The following is a 22153-nucleotide window of genomic DNA, read 5'->3' as shown; positions in this document are numbered from 1 at the left end:
AGTTTTCTTAGTTTAGAACATGGGTTGAATCTCTTAATTTTGAACCCTCAAAGCGCATTAGATAGAACAATTTAACTTTAAATGTACAATGTTTTTGTTTTTTTCCAATTCTTAATTTGTCTTGTTTTAAATATCGCAATAAATATTGTATTGTGGACTACATATTGTGATATTATCATGTCGTGAGGTTTTGATATCATTATATCCCTATATGAAAGAAAACACATTTGTGTAAAACTAAAATCATAATTTCAGATGAACCAAGGAGCATCTTGTGCTTCAATAGAAACAAGAACATCTGTACAAAGAGTCATCAAAAAAATTATATCAAAAATGTAAAAGATTTGATCAGTGATATGTAAATAGTGCAGATTTTTGTATATAAACTTGATTTTATATTGGAACTTTTTTTTTTAAGTTTAAGCTTTTTTACCAAGCTTAAATGGAAAATCTCAGTTTTTCAATGTGTCCTCAGTCTGTTGGACCTCACTGTTTAAGTGAATACCTGACTATAGTAGAAAAAAGCATTCTGTAGTCCCCAGACTCATACATACAGATCATGTGCTCATGACCTCACTGTTGCTCTGCGCTGGTGCTATACTTGGTTTTACTTTACAGGAAGTCTGATTTGAGCTCCAGCTGGCCTCTTGCTCACCTCCCTACCTCCCAAATGCTCAGCCCAATCTACTCATGATAACTCAGACACCGAGAGGCTGTCTGAGCCCCTCTGACCTCCATCACCTTCACCTGGAGATCATTTGAGGGAGTAGTAATTAAAACACCTACATTACTTCCTCTGCATGCCATGGTACAATTATCCAGTGGGTTGTTTGTTATATATGATGCTCCATAGATGCTGCGGTATGTAATTATCGTGGACAGATTGCTTTATTTAGAGACTGCTTTATTTGCATGGACTTTGCAAAAGTCAAATTTAGGTGATCCAATCGATGGCTGAAAGGTTTGTTCAATGAAAACCCACAAAGGTTCAGACGCCAAAGCTGTAATTATTATAATCCAACCAAGTGATCACCATATCTACATATTAATGTGTTATGATTTCCATACCATCCAAGTGACATTACCCACAATCTGCATAAATTAATACATTAGCAAGTGTTACACATTTGGGTTGCTTACCTGTCGCACTTCAGTGGCGTTTGAGTTGATTTGTATAAGCGAGAGACTAAAATGAATTAACTTTGGGGAATTTGGCAGGGAGCGTCTATCAGAGAGTGATTAATTGCACAGGAAACATTTGCTGTGTTTAACCACTGCTAAGGTTTTACTATGCTGCACTGGAAACGGGCTCTTCTGATAGATTGGCTTCCATTGTGACTTGTTGGAAAATCGGGATGCGTGTGCCAGCCAACATCAATTACTTTCCTGCAACAGTCACGAGCAGCCCAACAACGGCTGACATTCTTGTTGATCCCCCTGACTTGTGCCACAAAAGGGAACAGCACAGAGGACAAAGCTTTGTTTCATTGGCCACAATGCCTGGCGATGTCTCTTAGGAACGTGTGCAAATGTGGCATACGTCCCCCACCCTCCTTCCTTTCTCCTGCTCCCTTTTCTCCTTCTCGTACTGTCTCCCTTCTTCCCTGTCTTGCTATCCCTCTTCTGACTTCCATCTCTCTGGAGATAGAGAGGGGGCTGTCACAAAGCTTTGTGCGGTTATAGATTGTCATGTCAGAATGCAGGCTTAGCTGTCACCCTCTCCTTCGGGATGCAGAGGGCTTTTAATAGAGTTCTGGCAAGGTTATTACATGTTGTGTCCCTTTAATTAGATGGTAGTCTCATTATAGCTGAGATGCTGTACTGGAATTCACAAATGTTGATAGGGTTACCCTCTGTGGCAAATTTCAAGTTTTTTTTTTTTTTTTTAGGATTATTTGATAAATATTTAATAACAGCAGTGTCACATAATCTAATAAATAAATAAATAAATAAATATACATTTAGCAGATGCTTTTATCCAAAGCAACTTACAAATGAGAACAATAGGAGCAATCAAAACTTCTATTTAAATATACAACTTCTAAACTTCTAATTTTATACATACAATTCAAATGTAGTTCAAGTACAGCATTTATTTGAAAGATAGTTTATTATTAGACAAATAAGGATATATTAAAAAGGACAATTAAGGACAAATAAAGGTTGTAGTTGATGGTTTGTTAATAATGAGAATTGGACCTTAAATAAATTGTGACCAATAACGGTATTGAAATCAATCAGTCAGTCAATCAATCAAACAACCATGCAATCAGTCTTACTTACTCCAGGTTTTTTAACGGTAGTGTTACCCTCAAAGATCCTACTGTGCCACATAATCAAACATTTTCAAGACTCTCATCCAGAGTTACTCTGCTTAGGACCAAAAATGGAATTTGTGTCTTTTGAACAATCTACATTAAGTCTGTGTTTGCACTTAAGAACACATTGATCATGTGTCTGTAATACATCTCTCTACTCCACCCATGCTCTCCTGTAGAACTTGCTGCTGATATTTTGAAAGATTAAACTGACTGCCCTGCAATTTCATCAAGAAACTTTTGACAGCATGCAACCCGATGCAGGCACTCTAATGTTTTAAACATCAGTATAGTATTGATAGGCCATGAGATATGGCCCCCCTGGGGGTTCTTATGAGGTTCACTTGCTTGTAAATGCAGGATTTGGGAAGACTAAGAGATTAGAAGCTACTCTAGAACAGTTAGTCCAGTGCCTGAATGTTGTTTTAAAAGCTTTTAGTGAAATCAGCATTTTGATTGGTCATTCATGACTTCACAACAGTTTTTTTTTTCTTTCAGGCAACAGATGAAATAAAAGTGGGTTTTCCATTTGTCCAATTGGAGTAGAGAGACTCAAACCATTAGGAGCCAATATATGAAAACATACAATGTAGTGTTTTTTAAACAATATTGTTTAATAATAAAAATTAAACTTTGCATTACAGGAATAATTACATTTTAAAATATATAAAAATAGAAAACAGTTTTGAATATGTAGTTTTTAATTAAATAAATGTGACCTTAACGAGCATAAGAGATATTTTATAAAATTATATATGTACATAAAAAAAACGTACAGATCCCAAACTTTTGAACGTTAATATAAATTGCCATATTAATATATAAATGTTTTAGAATTACACAAATACAGTTCGTTAAACAACACAAAATGATTTGAATTGAGATTTGCATGTAATTGTACAATTTGCATAGAAACAATCTAAGTAGACAGATTAACTTTTTAAATCCTCTCAGAACATTTACTTAAATCAAGAAATTTGACTCTAAAACGTCTATGATCACCTCATATTTTATAGTGTGAAAGAGTGATAAAAACCCTGAGTGGAACCAGAATCAGCTGGAGGAGACAATTTTCCTGCCAAATCGCATTACAATAATTGTACATATGACAGATATTATCTAGTTACATAATATATGCCATATGTGCCATACCTTTACTGAATCCATCTTTCACTAAAATGTCATTAAACTGGCATCCTATCAAAGAGCATTGCTCCCATAATCTTCCCTTGACCTTTTCTCATACTCATCTATTAATTTCTGCTCAGATTTAACTCTGTGACTGTTTATAATGATTGAGTGAAATGCCAGCACTATCTTTTTTTTTTTTCTTTGATTTTATTTTTTCAGTTTATATCTATTTATTTATGTGTGTTGACTATGTGTCTGTATATGTAATAAGGTGCCCATGATATCATTTATCCCTCAAGCTGCCCCATGGTGACCTCAGCAAGTGATGCTTATACTTACATTTCTCTCTTTCTCACTGTGACTCTGTCTCTGTCTCATTTCATTCTTTCCTTCTGTGTGTTCAATCATTTATCTTTTTCCCCTCTGTATGTCATAGCAGTTGTTACTTGAACCACTGTAGACAGAGATGCAAGTGGTTACACTGCAGGCCAAGTTATAAACTGCTGATGTCTAACACATCTGTTTATCTAACCCATCATGTGGGTTGTGAACACTTACATACATCAAAAACACTTCAGTTCGCTTGCTTATTTATATTTTGTCTAAATTACAGGACCCTGCCATCCAAACCCTTGTCACAATGGAGGCACCTGTGAAATAAGTGAAACGTTCAGGGGTGACACATTCATTGGATATGTCTGCAAGTGCCCATCAGGCTTCAACGGAATCCACTGCCAACACAGTAAGTTGATGCAGTTACTGTATAGAACTGTTTCTGCTTGATTTTAATTAGGGATGGGATGTTGGATGAGTGTTGTAGTTGCATTCATTTGAAACTCATTGTTCTACGCTTTTTTGTACACATGAATGCATCTTATGTAAACGTGTCCAATTTCAAATGTATCTGAAACCAGCCTAACAGTGTGCAGTGAATGTGTTTAAAAGGTTTTTTTTTGTTTGTTTGTTTGTTTGTTTTTTCAGCTCATGGTCGATATATATATACACGATTACAGTTGGAAAGATGCTAGCTTTCTTCTTGAATGCCCAAAAGAAAAATATAGGGCCATTTTAGAAACGTTCGTTAATATGGCTACAATGAAAATGTCCTAACTGAAATACTTATTGTATATGTAACTGCAAAGCATCCAAAATATAAACAATACTATTTGTGCACTAAATTGAGCACACACTCTATCTAGATGTATTTTTTTTTTTTTTTTTTTTTCTCTTGTGATGTGAAAAGTGTGATTATTTGCTTCATATCATTTGTTTGGTTGTTTTTTTTTTTTGTTATTTATTTGTTGGCATTTCTGAACTTTTCGCTGCTTTCATTGCTGTCTATGTGTAAATTGTTTTGCTCTAGTATTGTTGTAAAGTATTGAAAATGAGTGTTGTTCAGTTAACTTAGGATAAATGTATAGTGATTTTCTTAAGCCTTAGTGATTTTGTTATTTATTATTTTTTATTTGTTATTTTGTTTTTTTTTTGTTTTAATTTTTTTTTTGTTTGATATAAATTTTGTTGTTTGTTGTCATTATTACTTATTAATTTATTATTATTATTGTTGTTTACTTTTTTATTATTTAATATTTATGTATTTAATTTTGTAGTTTTCTATTAGATGTTGATAACTGATCTTATATGATTATTTTGATCCATTCTGTTTTTTTTTTTTTCTCCTTCCAAATATGCATACTTCCTTATAGAAAATTCACAGTATTCAGAAAAACACACTTGTTTTAATAGCTACTTAGACAGTATTATTAATTATTGCCACTATTATTAATCAGTATTTTGTTGGTAGTATCATATAAAAAGAATAGCAATTCCATGAAGCTGTTTTTTTATCTTTCTGAGTATATTTTACACGCCTAATGTAATTTAAGCTTGTATTTATATGCACTCAAATGCAAGTGCACACACTTTGCTTTTTGCTGTGATTATAGCAAACAGAGACAGATGTTATTGCATGATTTATTTTTACTTGTTTATTTATTTATTTATTTTTACTTTTTTATTATTTTCCTCCTCTGCTAAACATATGGTCAGATGCAGTCGGATCTTTTGCCACTCCAGCAGAAAAAGGCAGAAAAATCAACATTTATTCTTGCATATTAAGTGTGTGTATGATTGTGTGTGGATACAAGCTGGAGGATAAACCAGAGATGAAAGGGGATTTGAATATAAGCTCCTTAACTGTTCTACTACTGTAACTCATAGTGTCTCTCTTACTCTCTAATCTTAAAATTATCTCAGTAATAATCGTTTAACCCAGGGGGTTCCTTACTATTGTCTTCTGTACTTTCCAATCAATTGGCATATGGGAGATTTTGCAGTTGAAATGTATGAAAACCATTAAATGCTGTAGTATCACTGTGATTCAAATATAGCTATTTATTAATTATTTTGTATTCATTCATTCATTCATTCATTTCTTTTTATTAACATTTTAGTTTTAGTTGTTTTAGTGCATGATTTTTAACTAAATAAAAATCATAACTGTTGCTTGTGGATGGGTATCACAAAATAGAGGTAAAACATGAATTGTTATATGTTAGTGTTGTGATTTGGTAGTAGCCCAAATAAAATGTCCCAGCAGTTGCATTTCCAGCAGGCTTACTAACAAAACGTTTGACTGTAGATGCTAGGTTTAAAGTATTTTTTTTTTTTTATTATTATTTTTTTGGCATGCGTAATAAGTCACACTGTTGGAATCTTCCTGAAATAAAAAAATAACTTAATAAGACACTGCATGAGCACATCTTTCACTGAATTTAGCCTAGTGTCCGCTCAACAGTGTTCAACTGCTCATAAAAAATCAGGTCAGTGATAAAGATGCTTTTATATTTTGCTTGTAATTATATATATTTAGTTTTATTAATATTTTATTTTGTAATATCACATATTGTGTGTGTCAATATAAAAGTGTGTGTGTCAGTAGAGGTGGGTGCTTAATTTCATTGCTTTGTTGTGTAGTGTGATGTTATATATCTGTTCACTGTGCCTTCTCTTATTTTCAGAATTAGCTGAATAAAGAGCATCCATTTTCATGTAACATTTTTGTCAGTATTGGTTTTTGGGAACATTTTGTCTTGTTTGTTTAAGTTTGAAGTTATTAGAAGACAGCTAAGAATGTGTCTTTCAGAACCTGTAGAGATACTGTAAAAGTTATTCTTGCTAAATGAACTGAAACATGGTTTCATATATATATATATATATATATTTATATATATATAATATATATATAATATGTTCATGAATCAGTTTATGAACTGGCGGTAAAACTTTAACACTTTATTTTAAGAATCTATTCTTACTATTAACTAGTTGTTTATTAGCATGCATCTTACTAAAATAGTGGATGTTTATGGCTGTTTATTAGTACTTATAAAGCACATTGATGCCTTATTCTGCATGACCATATTCTAGATTCCTTAATTCTACCCAATACCTAAACTTGACACCTACCTTACTGAATATTAGTAAGCAGAATATTGGGAGTTTATTGAGGCAAAAGTCATAGTTAATAGTTAATTTGTTTTGTGGTTTATTAGTTTTGAAGTGTTTGAACTTGAAATATAGTTTGATTGATATTAACATGTTCTATGCTTTAGAATGTGTGAAATTGGAATGTGACTTTTAATGACTTTCAGTTCAGCTGTGGCTTTGTGTGTTTTATTAGAATTTCAGTGATGTAAGTCAAGTATCACTTAAACCTGAAAAGCTTACACTTACATTTGAAAAGCTTACACTTACTTTTTCTGGAGAGGCTCATCCCCTTGTTATTGCAATAGGGAAGGATGAGTTCATGGGTGATGTTTGATGTTGGTCGTGATTCTTGTTATTGAATATTGGGAGATGGTGAAGGGATGGTGGTGGGGGCCAAGGGTGGATCTAGACAAAAGATTTTGGAAGTTACTTGTGTATGTTGGTATGGATGTGTGAGTGGAGGGTGTGAGTGGAGAAGAGGTTTGTGATATTGGTTAAGGGTGATTAAAATAGTAGTGGAAATCGGAAACAGTAAACTGATGCATGCAAACTCATTTTAAACTGTTTCTCCAGTGCCAAATCCATCCGTCAAAATACAATAACAATTTACTTGACCAAACGTGGCTGTTTGACATTTTAGTAGAATTGATGGATTGTTAAGACCTGTGGCTCATTTATTTTACATAATGTTGTAGATGCTTGAAATCTATCAGGTTTTGTGTGTTTACAAGATGTCCTTTGTGCACAGTCATAAATATTCTTCAAAAGATGCAAATGCTTCTTCAAAACGAGATGGTATGTCTTATCAAAGCCAGATTTGAAAGATTAATGAATTAAGGTGTGGTTTGATTTGGTTTAGTTTAGTTTATTTTTTTTTTTTAATTTTATATGTATGTATGTATTTGATGGCATCCAATTTCTTTTCCACTTGTTGAAATGGATTGGCACATACAGTATAAAGTATCTAAAGACATTAGGTAACCAAATCTAGTGTCTGGATAATACCTGCAATTAAATGATAAAAGGAAAGTGATAATAGAGCCCCAAGAATGACAGCTTAAAGGGCTTTGTTGCAGCCATGTGCAGGCTTTGTAATTGCTGACAGGCTTAATAGACTGATAAAATTGAGTTAGAGGGATTTTATCAGCAAGAATAAACCTTGTGCTGAATGTTGGCCCTTTGTTACAAATGGAAATGATTTTGGAATCAGTGTGGAATTGGGAAAAGCACTGTCAGTGAAGCAAAAAACATGAAAATTAATCTATATTAGCTCAGGTTAATTGGCCATAAGACAAAACCTGTGTAGATGTTTTTCTTTTAAATTAAATATTGTTTTGTTGCTGTGTTGTTTTTTGGTCAGTCTGCTCTGTTCTCAAGTTAATTGAATTGATTTTTACTTTTAGACACGTACAATATCATTACAATATGATATTAGAGGTAGGAATTTGGGTTAAGCCTAGTGTGTATTGTTTTATATTTTAAGGTAGAATTTGCTGGCTTTGTGTGTATTACTGAAATATCAAGCACAGGTCCGGATCCTGCTTAGTTTTATTTTGTGGTTGACTTTGTAAAAGTTGTGCTTTTCAATAGAAAAGCTGTTTGTGAAAACCCAGTCTATGAATTTGTATTTTAATTCCCTTCATATTTGCATGTGTAAATTTAGTAACATTCTACTCAGTCTAATGAAATTTGCAAAATCATCACAATTAAAGTGAACCATCACAGAAATATTCACAATTTTTTTCATTTTATCATTTTTAATCATTTTATCCAATTTAATGAAATTATGTTGATGGTTTAAATTGTATCATAAATTGTTATTGGTCTAGTTATTTGTGGTTTTTTTTTTTGTGATCCATATTTCTAAATGCATGGCTCAATTGAATTGTGAGCATCAAGAACAATTTCACAGCTGTCTGCATTATCTTTAGCACGGCCTGTTAATGCGACCTTGCTATTTTGAGCAGTCAGAGCCAATAGTTCTGGACAAAGAAGATAATAATGCCTGTTTCATAAGCATTATTATGAATTGAAATTTTGAGGTTGGATTCAATTACTGGATGGTACCTATAATCTGTACAGTCAGCCGGTCATTATCACAAAACATATCCTAAAGGGGTTTATTAAAACAGTAAGCCCTACAGGGTTGTGTTATAGTGATTTAATCTTGGGTAAGGGGTGTTCCTAGGCTCAGTGTGAAGCGGATAAACTTTAGAGATAATGACCAGCGGAGTGTACACTGTCTCGCTCATTACACGGCTACATGCCAAATAATAAAATAAATAAAGTAGACATGATGTGTTGATTTTAAAAGTTTTAGTTATTTTAATTGAATCTCAGTATATACAATATTGATTTTAAAAGTATTAATATATTTATTTGGAACTAAAGTGTGGTTACCTTTTTACTTTAAAAGGTCATATGACGTTGCTAAAAAGAACATTATTTTATGTATTTGGTGTAATGCAAAGTATTTAGGGTTCAAAAGACACATTATTTTCCACATAATGTACATTATTGTTGCTCCTCTATGCCCTGCCTTTCTGAAACACGTTGATTTTTACAAAGCTCATCATTCTTAAAAGCGAGGTGCATGGTGATTGGCCAGCTATTCAGTACGTTGTGATTGGCTGAATACCTCAAGCGTGTGAGGGAAATTTTACGCCCCTTACCATACTGTGATGCCGTCTCCCGGCACAATGAGACAAAACCAATAAAAACCCATTACAAACGAGCCATTTGTTGCATCCAGCGGGGACATAATTATGGATTATAATGACTTATACTGTTCTTTTATGTGTTGCGTATTGCACTGCGTAAACATAAAACCATGTCTGCATCTGTGATTGGAGGAATGACAAAAAACAAGCGCTACTCTACACTGCTCAAAACTCACATTTGAATCATTAGTGGCAAATTCTTTAAATTTAAAAAAAAGTACTTACAGGCTGTGAGTCAGAAGTGCCAGATTGTCCTTGCAAAGTTGGAACTGCCCCACTATATAGAAACAGCCTTTGAGCACAGACGCATTGTAGGCTACTCTGCAGGTTCAAGAAACAGTCGTGCATAAAATGCGCTTCACACATCTGAATATTTGGGTTGAAAAAATGGTGAAAGCCGATCTAGCGATCCACAGCGGGAAGTTGATGTATTTCCTCAGCGACCAGCACGGATCAGCTCTAGACATAACGAAGCAGATATCGTTGGTGTTATGCAAATCTTCCCACACAGTGACGTAGACATGTGGGGGTGTGTTTAAACTAGCCGTTTTAGGAGGGCATGGACAAGTCTTAACTTTTATAAAGAATATATCTTTGGATTTGAGACTTTAGTCTTTGCAACTTTACAGATCTTCTTAATGCACCAAGAGCTTGTAAGACTTTAAAGAGAAAGGAAAATCGCATCATATGACCCCTTTAATATGAAATAACATTTCATTCACTTCTGCTGCCAACTAATTTTTTAAAAGATTACATAATGTTAAATAAGACTATACTTTAAAACCTTACAGTCAATAACATGTTTATAATTGTTTAACCACTTTATCCTTTGTTCAGTGTTTTTCATCAGCAGTGACTAAATGTTCAAACCCCATGCTTGTCACACATGCAAAACCGACGCCTCAAAACTTTATGACAAGTTTTACACTTAACTTGTGAAATCAAACACTCACTGGCTCTCACCCGCTTCGTCATAGATTGCGACATGATAACTTACTGTGTGTTTCTCAGAATAAAATAAAACAGTCATAGAGGTTTGTAACGACATGAAGGTTAATTTCATTTATTCCTTTTAACAGTATTTCACATTTTGTCCAAACTCATACACATTCATACATTCAGATTTTAGTTGTCAGTTGTAAATTCTCTGAAACATAGTTACCGTCCTTTTCTGTGAACTTTCTGGGATGATAAGGCCCGCTGGCGGTTAACTCTATTACCATCATCATTATTATTGGTGAAATCCAGCTTGAATCTCTGCAGTGTTGTCATTACTGGAATGATGGGCTGCCATGCTCCCACTGTGTCAATGGGCAGATTGGCAGGCCAACCGGGGATAGAGAGTGAACGGCCAGTTATTATAATGGCATGTCACGACAAGCTATTGGCAGGCTGAGAAGCATGTGTTATTGTCAGGCAGGAAAAGGAGGAGAGGGGAATCAGAGTGCATTTGGTATTGCTACTGGTATTCGTTATAATGATAACAAGCCCCAAATCATGTCTTGGAACACAATGACTACAAACCTTTGATGTGATATGCCACGTATTGCATTGTTCATGTCGTCACTGAAAGCTCCTTGGATTCAGTTTGTGTTTACTTCTCCACTCAGCCAGCTCTCTTTCTCACTTGTGCAAGCCTAAACAGTCCTCCTGTTTAGAACAGTAAACAATACAATGCCATGATAAACATTATCAATATCATTTAAACATTCATCTGTGTACTGTTGGCCAGGCAAGATTCCAGCGACAAGAATCCACAAGCAATCTCTCTTTGTTCACATTTCATAGTTTTTGGATTTCATAGCTCTTATTTATTTTACTACATTTTTTAAATAGAAATTAAGCAGCCAAGAACAAGTAGTGCTGGGCAGCAGATCAGGAAAAAAATAATAATAAAAAAAAAAAAGTATATATATATATCAGTTAACTTTAATTCTGTCTGTAAGTTACCTGTATTTACCTGAGTTATTATTACTTAATCAAAACAACCCAACTGCAGTTTGATTGATATTACTTGGAATGCACAAAAAATAAAAAAATAAAAAACAAGAAACAACATGATTTATAAAAATAAATAAATATGGCGTTATCTGTTTTTGCAAATGAACTCTTCATTTAGTCTGGATTTAAATGGACTACTGTTGAGACACAGTATATTTGATTTTATTATTTTTTAACATGAATGGCCAAGAGCTAGATTCTCTGTTATGCGCTGTTATGCACAAAACAATTAATGATAGCTTTGTTCTGTTTCTGTCAAGGTTATTAAATCTAAAGAACTTTAGCATGCAAAGCTGTATTTTTAGCTTGGTTTCATAATAATTGAAGATTGTGTTTGCAGGAAGTTTATTAAATCCAATAGAGGCCAAATCTGTGGGATATATCACATGGCATTGCGAACACTGCTGTTGAAATATATATATATATATTATGAAATGCATATATGAGGAGATAATAAAGCAAGGTTAAAAGCTTTTCAAGCAGGGGCATCTTGAGTGGGTTGGACTACGCTTTGGCTAATACTCAAAAGGTGCCAGCACTTTTATATCTTAGCAAGAAGTCTTTGGGTGATTTAATTTGTACTTTGATCAATAAGCAATCTTCGGCTTCTTACGAAATATTCCAGCTGTTACGATGATTGATTTGGATTGAGGGGACATGTGCAAGGTTTTTGGACTTGATCTGTATTTGATTAAGTATTGACAGGAGCTTGTGTGGCTTGTTTTCTTGGCTGCCTGGTGGGTTTAAAAGAAATATGGCAGTGTGTCTGCAGGGTATAAGCTAGTGAATATGTTTTTTTTATACAGTTTGCAGATGATTTCGGGATGGAACCAGATCTTGCCGCCTCTCAGTCTCAGAAGCATTAAAACAATCTTGGCTAATCCCACACAAATACAAACAAAAAGTTCTGTAAATTCATGTTGTGAGCTCCTTACTTTGGAGTTTAAGTAAAGCAGAAGGGTACGGCTGCAACCAAAGCATCTCTTTACTCTCTTCATTTCATTTCTTCAATCTTTTTATACATTACTGTTGGTTTTCAGAGGCACATCTACCAGAATGTGTGGGGATGTTTACCTGGATCCACATTTCCATTGTGATTGTGACTGAAAGCATACGGAGTGGAGATATGCAGGCATGTCGGTGAGAGTTTGTACTCACACAGCTCTCAGCTCAGCCTCTACCTCATCACCCCCTCAGAGCCAGACACAAACTGCTCCCTGTGCTCTGGTAATAAATAGGATCATGCCTGTAGGCACCACTCTGAGGGACAGAGAGAGAGAGAGAGAGAGAAGGTGTGTGTGTGTGTGTGTGTCTGTCTGTGTCACTGTGTGTACTTTTCACTGGCTGTTCTGAAAACTCAAAGGTTACCATTATTACTAGATTTTCTTTAAAGGTGAAGTGTCTCATTTTTTTTTCAATGTTACAATACTTTCCCAGCCTAATAAGCAGAAACAACTATAAAACTATAAGTAAGTTTTAAATTGATTTACCTGAACCTTTACAGGATTTCTGAGTTGTAAGGCATTTGGTCACTTGTCAGCTGGTCAAGCTGGGAAACCAGCTGGCCATTCTAGTAAACCAGCTGAATTCCAGGTTGGCCAGGCTAGGAAATCTGCTTAATCCAGCTAAAAAAGCAAGCCATCATAGGCTGGTTTTAAAGGTTTTTGTTTGTTTTCTTTATTATTCTGTTTGTTTGAGCATCTTGATCAAACTGACACCAAACCACTGGCAAAGCACAGTGGTGTGAGTTTGGGACAGGACTGTCTGTTTGTTTGACTAATAGAAGATATGTATGTATGCAAGCATGCATGCATTAATGCAACATTTACACTCCAGAAGTAAAAATCACATTCAGTTCCTCCATATGGGAACTGATTTTTAACAATAACTTAAAAATATTTTCCGACATCTGTGAGCCACAAGGTTGTTAAGCATTGGTATTGATGTTTTTTTCTTAATAAATAATCATGTTTAGTGGAATTCCTTTTATAAAAATTTTATAAATAGTTCTATATTTCTCTTATCTTTTACACCGTTTGATGGGATTGCAGTTCTTTTCCTCATTCTTGTACCTTTGTCTTTTTGACTTTTCTTAAGCTGTGATGTGATTCACATCCTACATGGTTTGGGTTTGTTTCTATATTTCTTCATGAAGTACATTTAAGTTACCTATCAGAATTATTATTATTATTTTTATTTTTTTTGCAGTGAACTTTATTCAACCTTTCAAGGAGGTTGGGAGTAGAACCTCTGCTAATTAAAAACAGTGCACAAGTGTAAGTCATTGTGCCTGAGGTATGTTTTTGTAGAGTTATTTATTTATTTATGTATTTATTGGATGAGGTAAATTGGGAAATTTATAAAAAAAAGTTGGATTTATAGGCTTTTTCAAAGCTTGAATTGGTATGGTGTCTATTTTGTTTACAAAATGATAGCCAATTTTCTGTTCACAGGGAAACACCTTTTCCTCAGTCTTATAATTGAGAGTCTGATGGATTGAGAGCCCATGTCCTTCACATTATTTTCTTCCACAGTAATACACAGAGACCTTTGGTTGAAGTGTGCTTCTGTGCTGAAATTAGACTCTGAGAGTTGCTGTTGTATAAACCCAAGCTATGGACTCAATACTGTAGAAGTGCTTCGTCAGTGATTACCACAGTGAATTTAATACGGAAGCTCAGTCTTGACATACTTGTCATATTAACATAAACAGTGTTTTATTTTTAATATTATTATTTAAACATTAACAGTACACCAACAACTGTTATTTTCATCACAGCTCTCTCACAAACTGGGTGGCCTTCCCAAATGATCCAGCACTATGTGGAAGCCCAACTCATTTGGAGATCCAGATTACGATCCCATTCCTGAGCCCACAGCCCACACACATCACAACCCACTAACACAGTGGAAAACCAGGAGAACAGACAATTAAACCCTTGACAGCACAGAAAACATTCACTGGAGATGGACCGTACTATTCATATTTCCTGTGTTTTGTACAATATATTCAATAGATGTGCAATAGATAATGCCCTACAAATGCATGTGAGACATCTGTGAATGGGCATATTATCTGGAAAGCATCAGGTACTGTTTCACATGTCATATTTGAGTACAAACACCTCATTAAAAAAGGAGAATTCACATACTCTCTAAATTATAAACTTCATAAAAATTTTTAACACATACTAAGAATGATATCTTATAGATAACATTAAATATATGGAATAGATGTCTCAGTGTGCTAAAAGTGTAACAAAAAAGTTTTATATTTAGTGTGTTTAATGTAAACATAATGGTGAAAACACAGAGGAATACTGAAGTTCCCATTGATCACAGATGCTTCTGATTATAGGCTTCTTGGAACATATAAGTTTAGCCCTGCAAACTTATGAGAACCAACTTAAATTCAACCAACTTAAAGAACCAACTTAAATTTAAAGGGAACCAACTTAAATTCAATATCTCACACATGCTCATTCTTAAAAAAAAAAAAGAAAAAAATAAATAAAAGAAAAAAATCACAATAATGTGTTCTGCCATGTTACTAAGCCTAATGCAAAATGGGACTGTTAATAATAATCTGCCGTTCCTGACCAACAAGAATATATATATATATATAGCGTGTGATTTAAAAGTTTGGAATAATATACATTTTTAATAAATAATATTACAATTTAAAATGTAATTTATTCCAGTCTCCTCTGTGTCTCTCCACATCACCTTATGCTGCGTGTTCTTTTTTGTATCATCCGCGCCACAAGGATGTGCTGTTTCTATGTGTATTTAGCTTTGATTTGAAAGAAAACAGTGCATCCTTGTTGCATGGATGATACAGAAGAGAATATGCAGCATACGGTGATGTGGAGAGACACATAGGAGACTGTTGACAAAGGAATTGTTGAATAAAGTCGTTAGTTTTGTTTTCTTCGCTTACGAAAAGTGTTTCCGTCACTTCATATAACCCAGATTGCATGTCTCATGGCTGATGGAGTATTCTGATGATGACTTTCATACCTTTTATGGACCTTGACACTGTTATTTACTTGGCATTCTATGGGACAGTCACAGGCCTCCCGGTTTTCTTCCAAAATATCTTTAATTGTGTTCCGAAGAAAACAAAGCTTTTATGGGTTTGGAACGACATGGGGCTGAGTGATTAAGGACAAAATTTTCATTTTGGGGTGGATTATCCCTTTAAGACATTTCAATTGCATTTTCATTAAATACCCCGCAATAATGTTGTTTATTTGAAAATGCATTCCGAGCTGATCACGCCCCCAACCTGTCAATCATTATATCGAGGCGGAGCTCGGCAACAGGACGCACAATATTCACCATTGACCAAACGCTTTTCACCTGCCTTACTTTTTACACTCCGATTGATGCACATAAGCAAACAGACAGTGCAATTCTACACTTTTACCTTTTTGCCACCATACTTTATTCTTATCCTATAGCTAATGGATCGCATGTCCCAGAGCACCTTAAGCATTGCAGGTGTGTCGCACATCTCACTGTCTGCACGCCGAGTGATGCACGTAATTAAATAGTGCAGTTCTAACGTTACACTTATTTACCACCTTACATTATATTTTGTTCCTCTCTTTTAATCTGTAATATCGCGTGTTCTATGGCACCTATACGTCATGCGCCTGCCAAAAGAGCAGCCACCGGACACCGCGATTGATGCCCGTGATATTTTATATTAAGTTATCTCACTTTGACTGTGGCATGTTCTTTGACAGCTGCGTCTAGATCGGACTGGTGAAGTGTCATCTTGGCCAGGCATGAATAGCAGCGTTTTCTGTATGGTCACGGGAATCAACCGGAGTGTAAACAGCCACGGGACGTGCGCTCTATTATAGGTTAGAAGAGAGGAAGGCACCACTGTGTCTACACCGGACGTGAGTGGCTTGACAAACGACAGTATTGAACCCATTATAATTAACGATGCTGTCTAAACTGGATGTGACGCAACACGACATGAATCAACAGCTGTCACATCCGGTGTAGCCACGGTGTAAGGTGGAAAGTAGAATTGCACTGTTTTCTCATGTGCATCGATCGGAGTGTAAACAGTAGTGAGTACAATTATCACGCATTATCACGATGAAAATGCAATCCCAAGTGTACTACCCGTAAGTCTAAAATACATTTAGGAAAAATGGCATTTAAATTATCAATTTAAATTTTAGGAGATTTTATTATTAATTTGGGTAATACATTTTCATTTAAATTTTGCAACTTATAAAGCATTAAAATATGTTTTTAATTTGCATATTAAAACTAGTGTAGGGAATGGCAAATGTAAATGATATAATTGAATTGTAATTTTCATTTTGCACTAAACATTGCACATATGTATGGAAAAATTTGAAATTAAATAAAGCAATTTTACATATTGCATTGCCATTTTGCTTATTACATTTCAAAATTATTTTTGCTACTCACATGCTTCCATAGTCTTCAGTGTAACTTTATTTATTTATTTAGAAACCATGATTTTTCCCCCCGAGATTATTAACAGAATGTTAAAAAGTTTAAATTAATAATAATAATAACATTTTATAACATTAAAAATGTCTTTGACACTTGATCAATTCAATGTATCCTTGCAAAAAAAAAAAAAAAAAAAACAATCTTACTTATTTTATACTTATTTTAGTGTTAGTGTATCACATTTCTATAAAAATATTAAGCAGCACAACAGTTTTCAACATTGATAATAAGATTAAATATTTCTTGAGCACAAAATCAACATATTAGAATGACTTCTAAAGGATCTTGTGACACAAGTCTGATGTAAAGGCTCCTGAAAATGGAGCTTTGTGTTACAGAAAAAAAAAAAAAAAAAAAAAATTAAATACATTAAAAATAGAAAACAGTTACTTTGCACATTTCTTCTGGTGACACCCTGATTTTACTGGTATGCCACCAAGATGTCTATTCCATTTGGGCTCTTTCATCTTAAAGATGAAAGGTGTTTGTGAAATATTAATTTTGTAATGGTTTTGTGTGTTTTTTTTTTTTTTGTGTTTGTAATGGTTTTAAGGGTTCTTGTGTTTTTTTAAGGTTTTAATTAATGCTTTTGTTTCATCTTCAAGTCTTGTACTGTTTCTGTATCCTATGTTCATCATCTTTCTGTTGCTTGATCCCTCCTGTCATTTGCACCCAGATGTTTCTTGTTTGTTAATTGCTACTGTACATACCGAGGAGATAATACTTTGAGAAAGCTTCCCATTCATCTGACTGCCATGTATTTACAACATTACAACATTTCCAACAGGGCCATACTAACCAGTCCTTGTTTTTACTAAAAAAAAAAAAGCATTTAGCTCCACTATGTTTGCTCTCATGTTACCCTGCATGACAGGGATTTTCTGCATCACATTACTAAAATGTTCCCTGTGATTATTAGATTGAGAAGCAGATGTTTTGTGGCATCTTTTATCAGATGTTTGTACACACATATGACTTTAAAGTAAAGGTGATGCTTCGCATAGGATTCACACTTTCAGATGTTTCGGTGGCGTTATACTTTTAGGATTTTTCTACCTTTAAACAAAACTTAACACTTCTAAGCACACACATTATGAACACATTTGTCCTACTTCATTCCATGCTTTCTGAAAGAAAAAAATAAACATGAGTAATTTAAAAGATATTTCATCACTGTCTAGGTAAACGTAAAAAGAAAAAAAAAATCTCACTAGCATAACGAGAGGCTTGCTAATGAAAGTTTATTTGACTGGACGAAGTGTAGCTGGAAGCAAATAGGGTTGCTGTGAATGATCAGCAATACTTTGTATCTCCACCCTCAAGCTCAGACAATGAATTATTTAAAATAACCTGCAGCTACACTAAGTGGCAATACAAGAAGAAAGAGAATAGCAAGAAAGGGGTTTTGTTCTTCAGTCTGGAGAGAATATTCCTAACAAATAAGAGTGTGAAAAACAGGTTGTGCACATTCTTAGGGACATTTTTCATTTTTTAATTTGCTTGTGCATTTGCCTTCTAATTTTGTTTACTTGTAAGCGAGTGGTAATATACATTACACTCTATATTACCAAATGAAAAGTCAGTATATTTTAAACCTGATAAATTTCTATTAAACAATCTCAGGGAGACAGAGTATAAATATCAAAGTAACAAGCACTATACCAAACAGTTTGCAGGAGACTTAATCAGTTGTCCATTGCTCTCCATTTAATCTCATTTTGTAGGAGAAACAATTAACACATAGTATTACATATCTCATTAACTGTATAATTTTTCTTTCCTCTGGACATGTACTCAATGTATTGCTATTACTTCAAAATAAGCTTGCAGGCCACACTTCTTCTCAGCCATCTGATTCTGTCGTGTCTGGAGCTGTTGTTATCTCTGAGCTGTCTAAAGGCATCAGGGAAAACAAACAGCAGGGATAAAGCCTCAATCAGAGAGTTTCATGGGTTGGTGATCCTGGTTTCCAACATCAGTCCTCGTCCAGAAGTCTTGTTCTGCCTAGTCGGCAAACACGTATTCCATAGATCACTGCTGACCTTTTCATTTTCCACATGAATGTTTGGCAGGCTGGACAACGCAGATGAACATCACTCATGCCATGCTACAGTGTACTTGTCAATCATGTTGGTGTGTCTGGAAACTGGGAGTAACACAATCTGAAGGACTGGGGAGGAGGAGGGGAGAAGAGGGCACTTTTATTATACTTACATTGACTGACACTGCGGCAGAGCAAAAAATATCAGCTGGCTTGACATCCACATTTTAACATAAGCCATACATGGATGTAGATTTGAGGATGAATGGTAGGAATATGTACCTTCCAGAGTTAAGCAACTGCTGGATAATCCCTGCTGAATACGTTTCTAGTGATCAGTTTGACTGAAGGTGACAAAAAAAAAAAAACACTAATCGAATCTGCCATTGGTCAATAAAAAAAAAATAAAAATCACCCTAATGGTTGAGCCAGTGTTGCTATGTCAGGCTGGTCTAATAAACAGAGCACTGTTTTGAAAACAGCATAGAGACACAGTCTTTATTAACTTACAAGCTTAGTTGAAGTATTTTAACAAAACAATGACACACTTTAGTTTTAGGAACTTAAAATAACAACTGATCATTTGCAACAGAGAGAATCATGGCAAAAACCACATATATACTCGATCCTTGATGTACCCAATGAGGAATTGTAATTCATTTATTCATAATTAATCTGATTGTTCTTCACACCTACAGTAAATTCATCTCTCTGGCATGACCTAGATATAGTCAGGAACGGTATTGTCACACCACCTGACAATTCTCTGGGTAACCTAGTTTTGTGTGTAGAAAGTGTTTGTTGGTTTTCTTGCTGCTTTGAAAGTGCACTATCCAAAACATCAATTGATATAATGCTTTTTTAGCGACAAAGCCTCATTGAAGAAGCAAAGTGTAGAGACACTGTATTGTTCTTCCTATTGTTCTACAATACCATTGAGGCAGAGCTCCACTCTGTGTCCCCTGGTTCTGCCACATTGACTACCTCTTGACGGTTTTCCCTGATTTCCTCTCCTCTTTTTCTTCTTCTTCCTCTCTTTCCATCTGACCCCAGTACTCTTCTCATTTCTTCCCTTTTTCTTGAATCCCCAATACTTCTCTCCCCACCCATTTCCAAGCTTTCTTTCGTTTCATCTCGTCTCTGTCATTTTCTTCCCTCTCTACTCTCCTTCCTTTTTTCACCATCTCTCCCCCTTCACTGAAGGTTTATGCGCTACTTTTGCCTCTTTGTGCTGCAGCCGAGCCTTCATCTCTGCTGCTGGAGCTCCATTGGCAGGCTGCCAAAGCCTGTTAGTACAGAAACCTGCCCATTCCTCAAACACCATCCACTGCTCTTGGATTAGGACTCAGCCCATCGTTACAACCAGGCCATCAGACTGGAATTATCCCATCAGCTTTTTAAAATACTGAGGGGTGAATTCTCTAAACAGTTGTGACACTATAGGATTTCATTCACTAATCAACTTCAGTCTACACAATATTTACTCTGGTGTAGTACTGCAGCATGAGCATTTAAATGAAGACATTGTCTTCATTTTCAGCCCAAACATGTCAACTTACTTTTCACAAAAGTTAGTGATATTTACCTAGTAGAATTAATGTTGTGCTAGTACAGCATAAACAGTATTGTATTTAACAGAGGACATTTTGTAGTGATCATGGTGGTAATTGAATTGAAAATTTAGTAATTAAATAAAGATGTAATTTTACTTGATAACTGTACTTTAGCATCACACCTCAGGACAAACCCGGTTCTGTGGGGGTGATGGAGGGAGTTAAGCACCCTTAAACAAAAGCAAGCGCACCCTCAGTTGAAACTGTAATAATTGAATATTGGTGAAACAGAGTTGGCAAATGCTCTAGTGCATATGCTTGTGTTTGCGCCAGCATCAAATGTTTCTATTTACATGGTTTTGCAGCGTTGAGCACTTGAGTCAATCACAGACATGTCTGTTGATCTCTTGAACCCTCAGTACCACTCAAAACATCTTAGTTCTGCACGCCCGTGAATCTTCACAGTGAGCAGCTTCATTGACTGAACAGACGTTCATGTGCAGCAGAACTATGATTTTATTATTATGAAAGTGAAAGTCGTGACATTTGTCAAGTATGGTAACCCATACTCGAAATTGGTGCTCTGCATTTAACCCATCCAAGTGCACACACACAGCAGTAAGAGGTGAACACACACCCGGAGCAGTGGGCAGCTTTATCCAGCGCCCGGGGAGCAACTGGAGGTTCAGTGCCTTGCTCAAGGGCACTTCAGCCATGGGTATTGAGGGTGGAAGAGAGCGCTGTTCATTCACTCCCTCCCACCTACAACTCCTGCCAGCACTGAGATTCGAACCTGCGACCTTCTGGTTACAAGACCAAATCTCTAACCTTTAGGCCACAGCTGCCCCATTATGAATAATATGATAATATGTGTTTTTGATGTTGCTAAGAAGATATTTAAATGTGGGATTCACACTCATAACTGCAATGATTGACATGGTGATAACCATAGCAATGGATGAGGACAATATGTCCAGTAGATGCATTAAGCAATATAAATTTAGACTAATACATTCTAATTCTGCCTATGCATTCCATCTTCACTTTACTAGAGCATCCCATCTAATTTCAGAAGCACCCTCAGTGATTTGATTCTGGAAGCAGGCCTGCCTCGAGATAACTTTCATACATGACAGATGTTTGGTGTGACACACAGGATGTAATTAAACTCTGGGGTCTGCTAGTGCCATGAAAGATCCCGACCCCCAACTGCTCCAGGCACCTGTTAGACAAAAGATGGCTGAGAAAAAAATGTGCCTGTTGGAAATAAACCAAAGTCCTGCGATAAATACCTTCAGTTCCTCCGGTCGTCCAGAGAGCTCTTACAGCAATACAGTAGCTGATATAGATGGCCTCAACCTTAATAGACATGGACTAAAAGCCACAAGACTCTCA

General features: G+C 35.3%; 1 protein-coding gene across 1 annotated transcript in view; it reads left to right on the top strand.

Moving 5' to 3' along the window:
• edil3a (EGF-like repeats and discoidin I-like domains 3a) overlaps nucleotides 1-22153 on the top strand; it is a 155727-nt gene that overhangs the window by 66108 nt on the left and 67466 nt on the right. Inside the window, 1 exon segment of the mRNA XM_042724613.1 lies at nucleotides 4063-4191. Coding sequence (XP_042580547.1) covers nucleotides 4063-4191 — 129 coding nt within the window.

This window comes from Cyprinus carpio, chromosome B5 (assembly GCF_018340385.1).
Source record: "Cyprinus carpio isolate SPL01 chromosome B5, ASM1834038v1, whole genome shotgun sequence".
NCBI classification, from domain to species: domain Eukaryota; kingdom Metazoa; phylum Chordata; class Actinopteri; order Cypriniformes; family Cyprinidae; genus Cyprinus; species Cyprinus carpio.
The sequence above is the reverse complement of the archived record's forward strand: the minus strand, read 5'-3'. Positions and strand labels throughout refer to the sequence as shown.